The following is a 19,407-nucleotide window of genomic DNA, read 5'->3' as shown; positions in this document are numbered from 1 at the left end:
AAAAGTAAAAAGTAAAAAAAAAAAGCTGAGCACAATATTTATATTTTCAGTATTATCTGTTTAACGTGTAAATCTGTGTATTATTTACATTTTAAAGTAAGTTTAGTGTTATTTAAAAAGAACTAGAGGGAGGAATTGCAATCCATTCAATGTACAAGGTATAGGAAAAGAAAGGCAGCTCCAAGCATAATACTTTCTTGGCACTGAACTATAGCAACTCCTTGGAGACACAGCTACTGTAGCTACAGCCAAACCCAGTCTGTTATATCCAGGGCCCTTCAATAAATAATGAGCATTGTTTACTGAGCAATCAAAGGGGCGGCTGGTAAACAACATTAGTGATCAGAGAATGAGAAGAAAGTTATTACAAAGGGTTTTCTTTAACGAGAATTTCCCAGGCGGTTGCTAATGTATCTGTTTCCAGTAATAGGGTTGAGACTACCAAGGAAACACAAGCATTTGCTGTCTAGGGAAAAGAGGGGACTTTCTGTAATATTTAGCTTTTACTACTGCAGTGCCATAATAAATATACTTGTTTCTGATAGAATTGATTACTTATACTGGATCCTCTAAATAAAGGTAAGTAATAATTTATTTCTTCTATGTTTTTGAATTACAATAAACATTTTATAATAATGTTACTGTTCTTTTACTAGAAGCAAGCCGAGATGTTTATCACAGTCCTTTATGGAGGTATGTGGAAATCTGATGTATATATCGATATATCTACAGATATAGTAATTCATTGTATATGTGTTTTAGTATGACTGGATTGTCTTGTATCTCCTCTGAAAGATGCCTATGGGGTTTTATATATTTGTGGCTTCCATAAAGTAGGGCGTTATCTTGATCAGCATTTATGGGTTTTCTCTTTTTCCTGTTGCCAGACATGCCGCTGCTTAAATAAATGATTCAGGCAAGGGAATTCTGATATGTAATATGCCCTCTATCTAGATACATATTGGCAAAGACAATAACAATGCAGGTCAGAGAAATAATTGGATGAAGCTTTTAAAAAATGATAAAGGCTTTTACAGCTCCCCGATGAGGCCAGTACAAGCATATTGCTTTAGAAAGTGTGATGTTTATATTTCTTATTATTTCTTTCACTACTATATTATTGCACTGAATGCACTGCTCCTGACCAAGACACATCAAGATGGAGAATTGACTTTATTCCCCACAATCCCTTTCCAGAAGCATTTACTTCCTTTGAGAGGAATCTCCCCATAGTTTAGGTCAGGGGTGTCCAAACTATGGCCCGCGGGCCAAATGCGGCCCGCGATCCATTTTTAATTGGCCCGCAGCAGATTCCAAAAATATACCAGAATAAGGCCCGCACATGAAACTGGAGGTATTGCATATTTTGGTATGCTGTATGCGCCCCCAGCACCTCTGGGTGCTACAGGCAGATTCAGTCCAGTGAAAGATTAGAAGAGGCAAATAAACACGATTGGTAATGTTCGGCCCTGACTTATCCTTTATCGGCAGCTCTGGGTGATTCAGTGCTATTTGCTCAATGACAGCGACTGCCACTGCTGATCGTGGGGGGAGTGTTTTGCTTTTAGGAGGAGCCTACATCGTACGGGGCCCCGTCGGGACATTTGGTTTGGTTGGTGAGCACGCATGTCACTCCCAGAAGCTGCATTCCACCCAGCACCGGCCCAGACACTACGGGACTGACTGAAGAGTCTCGATGGGAGTGGTTTGTAGGTAGGCTTGGATATTGCAGGCAAGGGGTGCGGGTCGGAGCGAGAGGCCTGTGTGAGGGAGAGGACGGACAGGGAATGTCTCACTACTAAACACTGTGTTTGCTGGGAGGTGCCCGGCTCTGGCAATGGCCTCGTTATTCTCCTGCCACTGGGCTTAGGCTGTTCTGGAGCTGACCCTCAGTCTGTCATGGGCTCATTCTGCACTGGACAGTGCTCGGCTTCCTATACAGACACCGTCATACTGACAAACCTATGTCACTATCAATAAGCTCTGGGACACGGGTTGTGTTGGTGGCACTGGGCTGGCAGTTTGGTGGCTTGTGGGTTGGACACAGAGCAGTGCTGATGTGGGTTAAGGTACTCTGTGCTTTCATGGTGAATATTGAAACTGATTGAGAAGTTTTCTGGGATTGCAGTTGGTCACTTTGGGCAGTGATACTTGGCACCTTTACAGCAGCATGTATTTTTTTTTTAACTTGGGCTTTATTGATTTATAGAGGAGATCCTGAAATAAGAGGGATGCTGGGAGTTGCAGAATGATCCTGATCACAAGCTAGCTACGAATTGATGTCAGGTTGAATGGTCGGGCCTCACACATTTTCACTTCACTAAATCTGGCCCTTGTTGCAAAAAGTTTGGACACCCCTGGTTTAGGTATAACGTAAGACCCTGTTTAACAGAAGCCATAAACCACACAAAAACATAGGTAGCATTTAAAGAGCCTCAGGATATTGCTGAATGTTCACAGGCAGCAGGGTGTCATGAACACATTAAAACACAAGGGGGCACATTTACTTAGCTCGAGTGAGGATTAGAATGAAAAATACTCGACCATCGAATTGGCTACTTCAACTTCAAATCGAATGATTCAAACTAAAAATCGTTCCACAATTCGACCATTCGATAGTCGAAGTACTCTCTCTTTAAAAAAAACTTCGACCACCTACTTCGCCACCTAAAACCTACCGAGCACCAATGTTAGCCTATGGGGAAGGTTCCCATAGGCTTTCTAGTAATTTCTGATCGAAGGAAAATCGTACGATCGATGGATTAAAATCCTTCGAATCGTTAAATGTGGTAAATCCTTCGAAGTCGAAAGATTTAACTTTGATGGTCGAATATCGAGGGTTAATTAACCCTCGATATTCGTCCCATAGTAAGTGTGCCCCTTAATGACACAGCAACTATGGATATATACATATACCATTCATTATCTTTATTTGAAGGCTTATAACAAACATACATGGGCTTTCTGATTTGGACTTCAGTATAGATGCCCAAATACCACAGATCTTGACAATGGGACTCCTCAATTGACCCTTCACCATATGCCATCCCCCTGAACCCCTTTGTTACATAACTTATTAAAACACCAGGAGACAGTGATGGTATAAAATGGCCACAGCATTTATTTACATTTTATCAAATAATTAGGACCTTGCCAGCCTCACCACAAGGCAATATTCTAAAGCCAGAATTCCATAAGAGATCTACTATGCTCTGCCATTCCTCACTGAAGACTTGAGATCAGCAATAGATGGATAGATAGATAGATAGATAGATAGATAGATAGATTTTAATAGAAAGATTTTTATAGATGATAGATAGATAGATAGATAGATAGATATTTCATTATTTCCACCACTAAGTATTAGGCTGCCTCTACCTACAGAAAGGATGGCTCCCAAACTCTGCTACCAGCAGGAGCTTTATCTCCCACCATGAGAGAAGTCCTGAATCTGCAGTGTCTCGATGATAGGACATTCTGACAAACAATCTGTTCCAATATTCCAATTTGCCAGTACCATACGTCAATGTTCCTGAGATACTGAGTAATAACACAGTGTGTCAGAGGTCAGCACATTTCCCAACTGTATAAGGACTAATTAATGACAGTATGCATTCACCTTCTACATACATTCTAGAGATTTCCTGTGTATGCCATGTAACTGTATCATACTACCCTACCTATTTTTTTATTAGCTTGTCTTTCAAGTTAATGCCAATGGAACCAACTAGCAAATAAATAACTCAAAATGGTTTCACATTATTTTACTGCTTCACATCAATATTTCTGCACCAAATACGGAATGATATGTGTGTGTGTGTACATACTGTACGCATACTTTTATGTACACTTTGATTTTAATAAAAGGCCTATAGTAATAAAAGTATTTAACCCTACAGATTTGCAGGTATTGTATTAATGGAAATCATTACAATGAACAAAAAAAAATCCAAGCTAAAAGCAGAACATGTAAAAAAATGAACATTATTAAAACTTTTATTTACAGATAATGAAGAAGCACTTTTTAACATTAACTGCAAGGTTCAGCTACTTTTGGAAAGCATCAAAACCTGCTGTCATTATGACAATGAAGGTACCTGAAACATGCCAGCATCTGTTTTGAAGTTGATTTTTGGTGTTCTTTTTTGTTAAAGGGGACCTGTCACTCTCAGAAATAATTCTAAATCCTATTCTATCATGTTAGTTTAGCTAAATAAACTCTATTTATTTTTGCTTCCTTCAGTCTGGAAATTCCAGAAATCACAGCAATCAACTTGGTGCCATTTTGTGGACACTGTTATGAGACAATTTTTGCATCATCCGAAAAATCTAGTGTATGTGCCAGAATGGGGGGACCTAATGTCCATGAGAATCAGAGGCTCACAATTATAGACCATAAGGAGGATGGGGGGAATGTGAGGAGTGAAGTGACATCTAGGAAGTGCTGAATAGACAGCTTGGATTTTTAAATACCTTGATATCAAGAATAGATGTTGCAATTAAAAAAAAAGTTTGGGTTTCATGTTTAATTTAAAAATACTTTTATTATTCTGCTTTTAATGTTTGGGTGACAGGTCCCCTTTAAATAATCTTGACATATTTGGTGAGGCTCATAATCTGTATGGGAAAAAGCAAACAGTAAGGGGCACATTTACTAAGCTCGAGTGAAGGATTAGAATGAAAAAAACTTTGAATTTCGAAGTTTTATTTTGGCTACTTCTACCATCGAATTGGCTACTTTGACCTTCGACTACGACTTTGAATCGGGCGATTCGAACTAAAAATCGTTCGACTATTCGACCATTCGATAGTCGAAGTACTGTCTCTTTAAAAAAAACTTCGACTTCCTACTTCACCAACTAAAACCTACCGAACACCAATGTTAGCCTATGGGGACCTTCTGATCGAAGGAAAATCGTTCAACGATTTTTCCTTTGATCGTTCGATCAAACTAAATGCGGTAAATCCTTCGATATTTCGAAGTTGAAGGATTTTACTACGATAGTCGAAGTTAAGTTGGCCTAAAAAAGGATTATCCATAATAAGCATCCCTGCATCATGCCTAAAACCTTTTAAAAGCTTATACAAATGCACAGTTGTTTGTAGTCAAGAGATTTTGTGAACTTGGCTGCTGATGTAACACATCCCGCCATTGTTGGTTTTTACGATATCATTAAATTCTAATGCATTCTAAAAAACATTTATCTAAATAAATGTAATATTTTATAAATTTTTCATTTACAAAAGAAAAAAAAGGTTTGGGTAGCCTTGTCAACTTTAACATGACACACAAGAAAACAATCATAAAAGGGAATAAATTGGCATAAACTTTAATAGCTTCTGAGTTAGGAGCTACACACATACATATGAACAAATTTTCCTTTGTTTGGAAACTTTTTATTGACCACTTTCGACAGTAAAGAAAGATTGGGAATTTTAAAGTTTTATAGTGCACAGTGTATGTAATAAAACTTCTTCCTAAAAAGTTCTTACGTTTGCTCCAAAAGATTACACCACCTTACAGCACTTTTTAAAAGTGTGCAATGCGCAATTAAAATTCAAATTTTTTATCTTGTTTTTGCAAATTTGTCTTCACTCTGCAGATGATATTACATTTTGCCCTATGTATTTAAATGCTTGCTACTGCAGGTCACAGCCACAAGATCTAGAATATATACCTGTTAACATGGTCAGAGAAAAAGCTTAAAATACAAATAATATGAAAAAAGACATATGCAATACTGTACCTTATATAAAATATGTGAAGTTTGAAAGTAAACTGTTTATCAATGTATGACATCTTGGCCAAAAGAATTATGACTATTATTGATAAAGACAAGCTTTAATTTAAACCCAGTTTAATTAATTACTAATTAAGTCTCTGAATAATCACCCTTTAATATAAAATTCATTGGGCCTAACTATTCCCCCTCCTTTTGTGAGGACCTCTAGTGAGAGAAAAAAATTGCTCATTAGAGCTGAATGGAGATGACAAACAATACTATAATGTACTGGAACATGAGTTCATTTTGCAATATTTTGATAGTTAAATATCTTATAAAAATAGTTGTCTTTATATTTGCTACAGGTGATGTTGAACTAGCAGATCAGAGTGGGCAAGTTAAAAATCTTTTGGAAAATCCGCAAAGATACGCATCAGAACTTCTTAATGAGCGGGAGACCTGTGTCCTTCTTTCTGTTACCAGTAAGATCAGAATGTATAATCTAAAGCAGAGATCTGCCTGATGCCCCAACACACACACATTTAACAGTTTATTTGGAAGAAATGCAGGTGTGGCTATAACTGTGGTTTAAGCCTTTGTGCTTGGGTATGGATACCGACATTGTCTTTGTCATAACTACTAACTTTGATTTTGTCCTTAGTAGGGTTTGCTATGTATTGGTCTTAGTTTCATCAAAGTCCATAATGAGTTTATTGTGATGTGAAGGACTTGTAGATGTGCTACCACTGTCATTGTGTGGGCACCTGGCAGATTTACATATTGTGGTGATTTTTTACCCCTATGGAGTGCTTTTTACATTTTTTGATATTTTATATAACATATAAACTGCAGTTGACTGTCAACCTACAAGACCCTTTACCTGTCACTATAGTTCTATCTTGCTGACATGGTTTTGTTGGAGGTAATTCAACATCTATTTTTCGCAGACATATACTGATAAGACTGTAAGGTTATTTTCTAAAGCAAGTAGCTTTAGAGTTTTCTTTTGCAGTTGTTAAGCATTTGATTTTGTTTCATTATTTCATTTATGCTAAAGTTTGTATTTGTATTATATTATATAACCTGTCAGACAAACAGCAGAGACATTACATTTTAAACTTCAGTTTTGGATAAACGGTAAAAATGGAAAAGAATGGAAAGCAATAAAAAAAAAGTATTTCTGGTGATCAATCTAAAAACAACTGAGCTGTAAAATGTATTTGAAAGCTGAACAACTCCTTTAACACTGAGTCCATCTCCCGTGAGCAAGGAGAGAAGACAGGTGACCTGCAGCTTGTCACCCATCTTTTGGCTTTATCATTGTCCCTGGATTTTAAGGATTTAGGGCATATTTATCAAGGGTTGAATTTCGAATTGAAAAAACTTCGAAATTCTAATTCAAAAAAACCAACCGAAATTAAAACGAAGTTTTTTTTTTGGTCGAATAGGTCCGTTTTCGATTGAATAGGTCCGTATTCGGCCGAATTCAAATCGATCGAATTCGATTCGAAGTTTTTCCCCCCAAAAAACTTTGATTTTTCACTAATTGACTCCAAAACCAGCAATTCGGCATGTTTTAGATGGCGAATGGTCAAAGTTGAATTTTTAAAGAGACAGTAAATGATAAATTTCGAATTTCACATTTTTTTCAAATTCAAATCGAATTTGGACTATTCTCTAGTTGAAGTAGACAAAAAATAGCTCGAAATTTGAAATTTTTTCATTTGAAAATTGACCTCGACCTTTGTATAATCTGCCGCTTAGTGTCATTAGACAATAAACAACAAGTTGGCAGCATTTGCTTTGCTTTTTAATTTCCTAGGTTGACAAAATATCACTAGGGCATTAAACAAAAAAAATGAAGACGTTAAAAAAAGAAATGAAAAGGATCTGTAAGATTTTCTTGAACGCTAACTTCTTATTAAAATTCAGGCTTCATTCTCTGCAATCAATGCAGTCAATTTCATTATTTAAAAGATTAACAAAAGAAACACAAAAAACGTATTCACGGGAAGAAAGAAGTAAAAGCTTAAAATCTAAATGCGTTTTCATTTGCAAAATACATTTATGAAAAAAACATTAGAGGTGATTAGTTGCAGTATTTGCATAGTATCTTTCAAAGATCTAAGGTTTATTACTTCATCAACTTAATCAGGCTTGAAATAATGGCTATAAATCCTAAAATAGAAGCGTGACAAGGTAAAAAAAATCCTTTGCTAAGAATTCATTTAAGCTGGATTGGCCAACATGACAAATATTTGTTGAGTTAAGGAATAAATAAAAACTGATACTGAAATCTCAACCAGTTAAACGGATTTATTAAAAAAACTATTAGGAGATGTAATTCTAAGATTATTAAGTTAGCAAATTTTTACTTTTACTTTTTCTAAGTAATATTTACATTCACTTGCCCCTTGATAATTTGTTCTCAAAAGTTGAATCCATTAGCATGTGGAACATAATTGTGTGAAACTGGACATAGACACAAATGATTTCACACCCACAACTAATCAACAGAAGATAAACAGTACAAAGCTGTCTTACAATTCTGCTTGTTGCATGTGACTTTCACATTAATAAGCAAAATGTCTACAAAGGTGAAAATGTAAGCATTCCTTTTGGTGCTACATATAAAAAGGTTATTCACAGGTATATGGTGTATTCCCAGCATTTACTGACTGGATGCTTTTTATTGATCAGCAAGTATGATATAGTGCAGTCTCAATGACACAATCAGTACAAATATGCACGCATCATGCTTTATTTATTAAACTCTTCTTTCTTCCACTTGCTTTCTTTTTTATTAATCTGTTATCCAATGCCATCTTCTAGTCAGCAAGTAAATGTTTGTTTTACTTCGGTCATGTGTTTCCATTAGTTTTTTTGTTCAACTTCCTGATTATTCATGCTTATTAGGCCACACCAAGACAACTTACTGTGTATACAAATTGTGAAATTCACCGTGATATCACCATTATGTACTTAAAGAGGCTGTTCGCCTTCCAACACTTTTTTTCAGTTCAGCTGGTTTCAGATTGTTCACCAGAAATAAAGCCTTTTTTCAATTACTTTCTATTTGTGACTATTTTTCTAATATTGAAGTATAACATTTCATGTATCACCTTCTTATGTCTTTCTACAGCAACTCTTGAAGGGGGTGGGTCACTGACTCTGTAAACTGTTCTAAATGATACTTCAGTTGATACATTTCTTATATTTGGCCCTGCTGTGCAGAATCTGAGTTTCATTAAAGGCAGTTGTTTTAATTGATACAATAGTTGCTAATATTCCACAGATGCTGCTGAGAAATAAATCAAGTAATGTAGCAAATTGTTACAGAATCTGCACATGGATTACTGGGCTGCCAGACAAACAGCAGAGACAGGAACATTACATTTTAAACTTCAGTTTTGGATAAACGGTAAAAAATGTAGAGTGGAGTGGAAAGCAATCAAAAAAAAAAAACAATCTGAAAACAACTGAGCTGTAAAATGTATTTGAAAGCTGAACAACTCCTTTAACACTAAGTACATTATGTCCAAAGGACATTAAGTACATTATGTCCAAATATTGTTTTGGTTGTTTTTTTTCAACAGCATATTGCACAGTGAAAATGGTTTACACAGACCATCCCTAAAATAGATACAATTCTAAAAACATTTCTGTAAGCTGCACTAGCCTAGTGGGAAAATGCATTTAAAAACCATGTTCAAGCTAGAGATATCGGGATAGCATATTAGAGGGGAGATGTCTAAGAGTTTGGAATTGCTTACATTTAGCATCTTTGACATTATACCCAACATATTTGGCCCAACAGCTTATCATTGGGAGAAGTTGAAATTGAGGTAGGTTGTTGTTTCCCCATAGAGGAGTCCATACAAACCAGATTGAGGGAGTTTCAAATGCCATACTGAAGTCCTTTTGGAATGAGTGGTTCACAGTAAGCATGAGGGTTGTGGTTGTATAATATCTGGATGGGCCCCTGTACAAATTTCTGGTCAAGGCTTCAAAAGGTCCCACTAAGGCTGCTACTAAAATAAAGGCCTGGCAGCAACAGAATGGGTGTCTACAAACACAGGGCTACTTCTAGAAGTGGTTCAATAGGAAATATCACAGATTTATTATCATTTACCATAAGGGCAGAGAACTCATGAAGCTGTATGTAGCAGGGCTGACCATGCCTAGTTATGTTTTGTAAGATATAAGTTGTCTACATAGAGTGACAACTTCTTAGCATGTCAGTCTCAGATATTTTGAGTTTGACATCTAAAAGTATGAGGCGCAGAGAACAAGTTAAGCTCCAGCATTTCCTAGTATAGCAGTAATGAAAACACCCTGCATGACAGAATCACAATGTTTAAATTTACATCTGATATGATTTTAAAATGGCAATTATAAATGTTACAAAACCATTTGAATACAACTGAGTGCATTTGTCATTTTTACCTGTAATTTATCATAATTATGGTCTGATGATTTTATTTATTTATTTTGAGAATTGCCTGGTTCAACGGAAGCTACATTTACTCCACTGTTAAACGACGATGAGATTGTAAATGCTAAATTCCTTGGTGAGTTTTGGATAATTTTCTCTAAAATCTTCACTCTCCATACTTAATAACAATCTTTCAGTGCTTAAATGGAATCTGTCATTTTTATGGTCTTGTTTTTATTCATAAATTATAACGTTTACACTGCAAATAATTCACTCAACCATATAAAACTTTATTTCTTAACCAAAACAAAATTTTTTTAGTTGTAATATTGGTGTGTAGACAGCCATTTCAGGTCGTTTTGCCTGGTTTTGTGCTTTCAGAAAGAGCCAGCACTTCATGATAAAATTGTTTTCAGTTCAATTACTGCTTCAAGTTATTGTTTCTACTACTCAGTGTAACTGAAGGAGTCACGGAAGGATTTGGATTTTTACTACTGAGTGCTATTCTCATACAAGCCAGATTTACATAACAGGCGCCCCTAGGCCTGCTGCCATTTGTCGTCCCCCCATCCACTCCCCTTTATTCACACAAATTGAGCCCCCCGATGCTGCCCCCGCTCCGCAATTTCAAAATTTATAGCCAAAGTGGGTCAAGGGGAGGCTGCATCTATAGAGCAATGAACCAAATCTCCCTCTTAAAAAAATGGAATTTCAGCTCTTAAAGTTACCAGAGGCAGCTTTTTGCAGTCCCTGGTGACTGGCCGCTCCATGCCACCTGAGGCAAGGTTCTCACCTTGTGTCATGGCAGGAGCGGCCCTGAGCATGATTGAAGTTTATCAGAGCCAAGTTACATGACTGAGGGGGCAGGGCAGTCTAACAACATGTCTAGGCCTATGTCAGATTTCAAAAATGAAATTTAAAAAAATATGTTTGTTCAGTGCAGAATTCTACTGGAGTAGCACTATTACTGATGCTTTTTGAAAAAAAACAAAACAAAACATTGTATTTTCCGTGATAGAAAACCGTTCATATTTCAAGACTTTCATTGAGAAATGCAGGTAAAGATATATTCATAAGCAAATTGAAAAATCAATTGGAAACAAATAAAAGTAAATGCTCAAGTCAGCATTCCTGTGATAAAATTCTATCTACTACTTGCATTTTAAGGTTTGCCTTCAACAGATTATCTAGGCAATCAATTAAAAAAATTTGAAAATGGTTCACTTGGCAATTAACCAAAAACCAAGTATTTGTACATACATATGGAAAGACTGCAGAGGGCTGAAAAGGCTGAAACAGACCCTTAGCTGTCCTATAGGGGCTTGTGGGTGCTATGTGGTAAAATAGAAATCAAAAAGCCTTAAAAGGCTTTATACAGATATGTACCGGCTCTTTCCTCTTTTTTTTCTTCCCTTTAGTTTTATTTTAGTTTTCTTTCTTCCTTTACCTTGTTTCTATGGTCATCTTAAATGTATGTACTACTACATTAAGAATGCACAGATGATTACTGTATCTGTTTTATTGAAATGTATGAATAAAGAGATTTAAAGAAAACAAAAGGCTTTATACATTAAGTCATATTTATATAGGTACAGGAGAGTACAGTTCTGCCGATAATATTGTTGGTTTCATGAACATTACAGTATGTAATATATTTTGAATTTCTTTTAAAAAAATCTATTTTGTAATAGAAGTACACTTTTAAAATATGGCAATTGGAGTAAAGTGATTCCATCATACTTATCATTTGGTCTTATTTATTGTGGTGGCACTAGAGCTCTCAAGATACAAAAGCTAAAGTGATGTCATACAGTGGGAGACACGTATTACATTGAAGTGGCCCTGACTCATATTTCTAACAATGGGAAAAGTGTAATATCAGAAGGTGTGGTGATACTATGCGACTTTTGGGGGTTCATTTATCAAAATCTGAATTCTTCAGATTTTTTTAAAATAAAAATGTCAGACCAAACTAGAATCCACAATGTGACCTTATTTATTAACAAAAAAGCACAATTAATCGAATTGGGGGGAAAACTTAAAAACATTCATATAATTCATTCATACAGTTTTTTCCTGAATCGTATGATTTTTTCGTGCTTATCCCCGAAAAGCCTGAAATTTTTTTATTTTTGCCTGAACAACCAGGGGATAGGGACCTTTCCTATTCACTTACAACCTCAGCAGGTCTGAGATGGCTTTTTGATTTGGATTCTGACTTTTTGTAGCATTGGGGTATAATAAATTTTAGCATTTGGACTTTAATAAATAACCAGTAAGAGATTCTTGTTTTCCTGCAACCCTTCTGATATGCTTTAGCCACATGTAGAGGTGAGAAGCTGCAGTACTTGCCTGATGCAGAAAATATCTGGATCTGTCCAACCTGTCTTTTGGTACAGTTCTTTAGTACCTATGGTCTAAATTGTACACCAATAGAGAATAAATGAACTTGCTTTTACTCTCATTCAGGCCTATTCTATTACCTTGCTATACCTACATTTAAATGTTATTGTTTCTTTTCATTTTGTTTCTGAAGCTAAATTAGGAAACTGGGGTGAATCTAGAGTCTCCAGCCGCAGGTCTAAATCAAAAAAGGGCAACAAGAAAAATGTAGTGCTTATTTCTACACCTATAGAAGGTAAACATTTGGCATTTAAAGTTCCTATATTATGTCTTTAAACAGCAATTACAACTTTATGTCTTTTTTTATTTACAGTGAAACAGAACACATCTCCCCGCAAACGTTCAACAAAATCATAAGAACTTGTACAATCATACTGTCATATAAATACACTTCCTTGTAAAAAATGCTGTCCTTGTTTATGAGTATTGAACATAGCAATATTTAAAGGTCTGTGATATATTGTAACAATACTATCTTGCTGTCTTACAGGTCTACAGAAAGCACACAACTATTTATTATATATTTCCTTTTATCGTATGTATTAATAATAAATCTAAAGTTGTTATAATAAATACAGGGTGATATGTTGCAAAGCACAAATAAAAATGACCTGTCTGTTCTTGGTAATATTTCATGAAAATGTCATTACAGTAACAATCTAAATAATAATTTTATTATTCTAAACTGCATTTAGCATTACTAATTTATTTCATTGGTTATGCACATTAACATTCTACTCCCTCATCCTGTTATATATTTCATTTTTCTTTCAGCATGCATATAATTGTTGTTTTCTGTGACTGCAATTAAACCTGCCTTGTATATATATATATATATATATATATATATATATATATCATACATCAATTGTTCCTGAGTATCTATGTTGCAGCCCTAAAAGGCTGTCAGGGCAAGTTTAAAGTGATAGTGACATCTCAAGCTTTGTGCTTAGATCTCAACTTTGATGGCAATAATTACTATTAATCACAAAATTACTGATGTAAACCCACAAATAAGTAAAATATATTGTTTCAAAAAAACACCCCGTTTCCTCATATGGAGAAGGATACTGCTTCCTGTAGGGGGGTGAGTACTACTTCTTTCAGCCTCTCTTGTCTCGCAGACACTGCAAAAAATAAAAGCCTCCTCTTTCGGAAAATTTTCTCTCCTGCACTGCTCAGGTTTGGTTTTTTTTTCAGATGGTGCTTTTAACTCATTACCTCTTACTAGGTTATATATGCATGTCCCTTTCCTGCCTGCTTGACTTTTCCTGCACTAGCAGAGCTGGAGTAGATTATCAATCCAGCCCATGATCTCTGCGCCCTGTCAGATTTTTTACTTTTGTTTGCAAAAGATTGTAAAAATAGTTTTCAATTCAAAAAATTGTTAGACTTTTTTTTCAAAAAAGAATAGGGGTCTTAAATGCTATTATATATTTGCCTTTTTTCCTTCTGTTCAATCTTGCTTGGTGATGTGGTGAAAAAATATTTTAACCCAAATTTGGTAAGTTTGGATCTTTAAAATTTGGTTGGAATCTGATTTTTACTTTGAGGAAATCTTTGTGCAAAAATAGGGGAAATGTGCAAACATACATCACAAATCTATATTCCGGTGTAAAAACCATCCTTTTCAGTGAATTGAGCAATATTAACAGGCCCGGATTTGTTGCGAGTCCACAGAGGTCCAGGCCTAGGGAGGCAAATTAGGAGGGGTGGCATGCCACCCAGCCACTTTGTGAGGAGCACTGGAGATTCGCAGCTCCCCAGTGCTCCAGCGAATGCGTTCTCAGGAAGTGCGGGCGCTGGGCCCAGGGGCACTAGGACTGCGCAGCATTGGGTCGCCACATAGGGGCTAGGGGTGGTTGGGCAGGAAATCTGGCCCTGAATACTAAATAATCCTCCTCGGAGTTACTTTAAAGACAACTATTGCTTAATAACATTGTCAAGGAATTCTTCAGGGCTAATGAAGTGTGTCCACCAGAGGGCACTGCTTTACTATTAATATTTCAAGAACACCAGATAGTCAGACAAATGAGCCTTGAAAAACATATACTAATATTTATCTGAATCAGAAATAAAAGTATATACAGTATGACTTGAAACAAGACGCACAATCAAAAAGTATTTTAGGAAAAAAACAAGAATCCAGGACAAGGTGCATTTTATTTAACATATATCGTATCCTTGAAAAAGTTTATAATCAGGACTAAAACATCACACTGCTGTGCAATATACAGTATATTTATATAATGTACTATGATTCATTGTAGGAGTGCTGTCCTGGATATATGTTTTAATATATCTGAATTAATACATATATAGCTTGTATTGCATCATACACAAGGCTTAGCATTAAAGGTGTAGTTCGCCTTTAAGTTAACTTTTAGTCTGATGCAGACAGTGATATTCTGAGACATTTTGTACATTAACAGGAAGGAGGATTAGTAGATCCTCACTCGAGCTACAAATGAGTACATTTATTCTTACCAAAATGTACTTTTCCCTTTGTCCCTTCGGCAGCAAAATCATGAGATTATTCTCCTCCTAGTAGGACAATTGGAATAAAGAGTTAACATCTCTAACTCCTTATATAAGTAGGAGTCAACCCCAACCATAATCAGTGTTATAAAAATTAGACACACACAGTTATGCTCAAACTTTAATAGGAAGGGATTTATTTGCTGCCAAAGGAACTAAGGGAAAAGTACATTTCGGTAAGAATACATTTACTCATTTCCTTACGTCCCATACGGCAGCAAAATCATGAAGGCCAAGGCCTTTGGTCTAAAACTTGGTAAGGGTTTCAAAATTACTCTCAGCAACATACATAGACTTCACAAAGTTTATTCAAAACTAACGAAACATCCCAAGATGGTAAGAGGCTGAAAAACTCTAGGACAGATCTTAGAAACTGCTCTTATAAATTTCAAATTAGAAATGGGGGCAAGGAGTTTCCCAGAATTGCGAACAGAGCTGATATTTGTACTTTCCAGAAGAAACTTAAGAATTATATTGGGCGGTGGCTGCTCCTCTGCATTCTGGTGAGTTAGACACCACTGTTGGAAAACCCTCCATATCTCTGAATAAACTTTATTCATGGAATCCTTCCTTAGCTGAATGAGGATGTTAAATTAGCGTTAAGTTGGTAGTTCCAGTTAGCGACCACTCCACTGGAACTACCAGGCTCCTGCTGCGGTGATCGGCTAAGACATTCTCTTTTCCCCCTATATGTACTGTCATAATTTGTGGCATGCCCAGGGCAATAGAGTGTGTATTTCCTGACTTAGAATAGGTGCTCTGGTCCCCCCTTGCTTGTTAATATAAGCAACAGTTGTTGTATTGTCCAACAGAATCTTCAGATGTCTGCCCACCAACCGATGTTGAAAAGCCTGAATGGCTATGAAGACCACTCTAAGTTCCCAAAAGTTTGATAACATGGAGCTCTCTATCTGGTTCCAGCTGCCCTGAGTTGTGAAATGATCCAGATGGGCACCCACCCTGTCTGAGAGGCATCTGTGGTATATACCCTCCAGTCTGACTGCCAAAACAACCAATCTCTTTGCGGAGAATTATCTTTGTATCCAAATAAAAAATCCTCCGATTGCACCTCAAGAGAATCTCTAAATGGAGAGGTCTAATATGAAACCTGGCCTAGGGAACTGCTTCCATCGCAGAGGTCATCGGAATGACTGTGGGCAGCCTGGCATTATTTCTTGCATCATTAGGATAATTATGTGCACCTTTTCGGGAGGCTTTTTGATTTTCAGAGGCTACTTGATTAGAAACGCTAGAAATTGAATGGTTCTGGCAGGAGTTAGAGTTGATTTCTCCCAATTTATCACCCATCTTAAAAGTTGAAGTAGATGGATGGTTCTGTTTAAATAAGAGGCCAAAACAGCCTTATAGTCTCTTAAATCGAAAAATACTCATGACGGACCTGATCGTTTCCATTCAAAAGTGCTTCTTGCAGATTTAACTGGTTTACAAATTAGATCTATGTACAAAAGTTCGATTTGGCTTGGGAACTAAAAAAACTCTTGAATAAGTTCCTTGAAACTTTTCGGACTTGGGTACTGGTTCTAGTACTGCAACAAATTTCAAAAAGGCCCTTTGTTTTGCAGGAAGACTATAACGTTTGGTGTTCCAAACCCAAAACTAACTCCAAGGTTCTGGTCTAAGCCCGCCTTTCTGCCTGTAGCAGCCGCCAGGTCTTAATGCAGGAGAACAAGGGAGAGAATTCTGGGCGAGCAAGGGAACCATATGTGCAAACAGGAATGGAGAATAGAAGCATAGTCAGGGACAGGCCGGGTCGATACCAATCGGGAAGGTGCAGTACCAAATCGAGTAAAAAGCGTAGTCGGGGTCACATGCTGGGTCAGAATACCAAAGTAGCAGGTTCAAGACAGGATCCGAGAGAATAGTCGAGGTACAGGCTAGGGTCAGAACTGGCAGCAGACTAGGCAGGAACAGGGACAGGCAGGATCAAACACAGAAGAAACACACTATAAATGCACTGGAAACTGATCAGAAATCATTGCTATGTTGGGCAATGAGTAACAGCCCAATGCCCCTTTAAATTTTGAAATTTCGCACCAAATGACGATGACATCATGACGCATGGCAAACCCAGAAACACGTGCGTTAAAAAGAACAGCGTGCATCGGTGCACCGGAGTCAAGCTTATGGATGTCCCCCGTGAGTGGCGGGCATCCCCGCCACCCCCACTAGACCACCAGGGACAAGTACATTCATTGCAAAGACCCTGCTGCATCAGCACCCACCTCTGAGGTGGAAGAGAACAAAATTCTATGTGATATCCCAATTAGTTAGATGACCTTTTTTGTCTTCCCAATCTGGAAGGTAATGACTCAATCTTCCTCCCCCAGGAAGGGTGCTTCTGGCATCAGAAAGAACTCGTCCTTTTTTGTGGGGCTAACTTTTTTTTTTTTTTCTCCTGGCAGATCTATTAGCTGGATTTTCCTTCCGTACGATTTCCTGGCCTCTGAAAGGTTGACTCTTTCCTTGATGGTGGCACAAAAAACCCAAAGTTTTCTTTCTTTTAAAGCTCTCTTGAGGAAGACGCTTGCCTTTAGAACTTGAAATAGACTCCAACAGTTTATCAAATTCAGACCCAAACAAATGTCTGGGTTCAAAAGCCATGGCACAAAGACTATTCTTTGAGGCTACATCTGTATGTTCTTAGCCACAAAGCCCTTATAGTGGCTATAGACAGAGCCATAGAGTCTTAGATCTTTTAACACCTTGAGAAGATGAAACCTCAGGCACTGCACCATCTAATTCATGTTTATGTAACTCTTTTGATAAGTCTAGATGTATTAACTGTTTAAATAAGCACCAGGGTGTCCTCTTCCTCTGGAGTAGAACCATCTATAGTAGTGAGTTTTAGGAGAGAATCTGGGGGGGGGGGTGCGAATCCATGGCAACTGTAGAGGCACCTCTCTTGGAATTTCTCTTGGAATTTGCGAAAACATATCTTGCATGGTTGGTTTAATTTGCTGAATTTTGAATATTCCCAGCTTCATTATCTGCTAAGTGGTTCATACATGACAAATTAATTTGTTATAGGCTTCAAGTAAAGGATCTTTGCAAGCTCTACATTGTAAATGCCTTGATATTTTATGCCTCTTTGCAGCAGGAGGATCTGTGGGAGTTGCAAACAACAAATCAACAACATAAGCTAACAATCAATCAACATAAGCTAATGCCCACTAATGCGCATGATAAATGAATCAATGCTTAAGCACTAATTTTGATGTCAGGTCAGATGTATAATGCATTCCCAAAGTGATGCTGAAAACGCTGCATAAAATATTGGATGATTTTCTTCAAAAGTTGTACTTTACAAACTCCACTTGCAGTAGTAAATGACCCTAAAGGACACGTATTGAAAATAGACTTGCAGTTGCAATACTTTTGCCTCCAAAAACTGTTGGGGTCCTCAAAACAATGTAACATTTTCATCATCTATACAATTAATATCAATCACAAAATGAGTGTATGGTCTAATTGTAATTATACAATTTTGTTAAAATAAAGAAAATATTGTATACTTAAAGGGATACTGTCATCAGAAAACACGTTTTTTTCAAAATGAATCAGTTAATAGTGCTGCTCCAGCAGAATTCTGCACTGAAATCCATTTCTCAAAAGAGCAAACAGATTTTTTTATATTCAATTTTGAAATCTGACATGGGGCTAGACATTTTGTCAATTTCCCAGCTGCCCCTGGTCATGTGACTTGTGCCTGCACTTTAGGAGAGAAATGCTTTCTGGCAGACTGCTGTTTTTCCTTCTCAATGTAACTGAATGTGTCTCAGTGAGACATGGGTTTTTACTATTGAGTGCTGTTGTTAGATCTACCAGGCAGCTGTTATCTTGTGTTAGGGAGCTGCTATCTGGTTACCTTCCCTTTGTTCTTTTCTTTGGCTGCTGGGGGGAAAAGGGAGGGGGTGATATCACTCCAACTTGCAGTACAGCAGTAAAGAGTGATTGAAGTTTATCAGAGCATAAGTCACATGACTTGGGGCAGCTGGGAAATTGACAATATGTCTAGCCCCATGTCAAATTTCAAAATTGAATATAAAAAAATCTGTTTGCTCTTTTGAGAAATGGATTTCAGTGCAGAATTCTGCTGGAGCAGCACTATTAACTGATTCATTTTGAAAAAACATTTTTTTCCCATGACAGTATCCCTTTAAAATAAAGTAACTACAAGTAATACTTGGTTTATAATAAGGTTCGATTTATTCAATGATCAAAATTGGGAGAAGGAGAAAAAAAAATCTCTTTAATGATCTAATTTGAAAAATAAAACATTTTTTCTTT

At 36.8% G+C, this 19,407-nt stretch overlaps 1 protein-coding gene across 5 annotated transcripts; it reads left to right on the top strand.

The window, feature by feature from the left end:
• Positions 1 to 286: 286 nt before the first annotated feature.
• On the top strand, positions 287 to 13,134 carry LOC108696993 (uncharacterized protein CXorf65-like). Of its 5 annotated transcripts, none has more exons than XM_041569156.1 (7): positions 290 to 579; positions 660 to 693; positions 4,007 to 4,093; positions 6,089 to 6,205; positions 10,220 to 10,294; positions 12,695 to 12,796; positions 12,875 to 13,134. In XM_041569156.1, exons 2-7 carry the CDS (start codon positions 669 to 671, stop codon positions 12,916 to 12,918), a joined length of 450 nt encoding a protein of 149 aa, XP_041425090.1. In that variant the 5' UTR covers positions 290 to 579; positions 660 to 668; the 3' UTR covers positions 12,919 to 13,134. The 5 variants fall into 5 exon arrangements, with proteins under 5 accessions (XP_041425091.1, XP_041425090.1, XP_041425089.1 ...); XM_041569155.1 differs by having other exon boundaries at positions 657 to 693; XM_041569157.1 differs by lacking the exon at positions 10,220 to 10,294 and having other exon boundaries at positions 287 to 579; positions 657 to 693.
• The last annotated feature ends 6,273 nt before the right edge of the window (positions 13,135 to 19,407 follow it).

This window comes from Xenopus laevis, chromosome 7L, assembly GCF_017654675.1.
Source record: "Xenopus laevis strain J_2021 chromosome 7L, Xenopus_laevis_v10.1, whole genome shotgun sequence".
Lineage (NCBI taxonomy): Eukaryota > Metazoa > Chordata > Amphibia > Anura > Pipidae > Xenopus > Xenopus laevis.
This window is presented reverse-complemented; position numbering and strand designations above follow the sequence as displayed.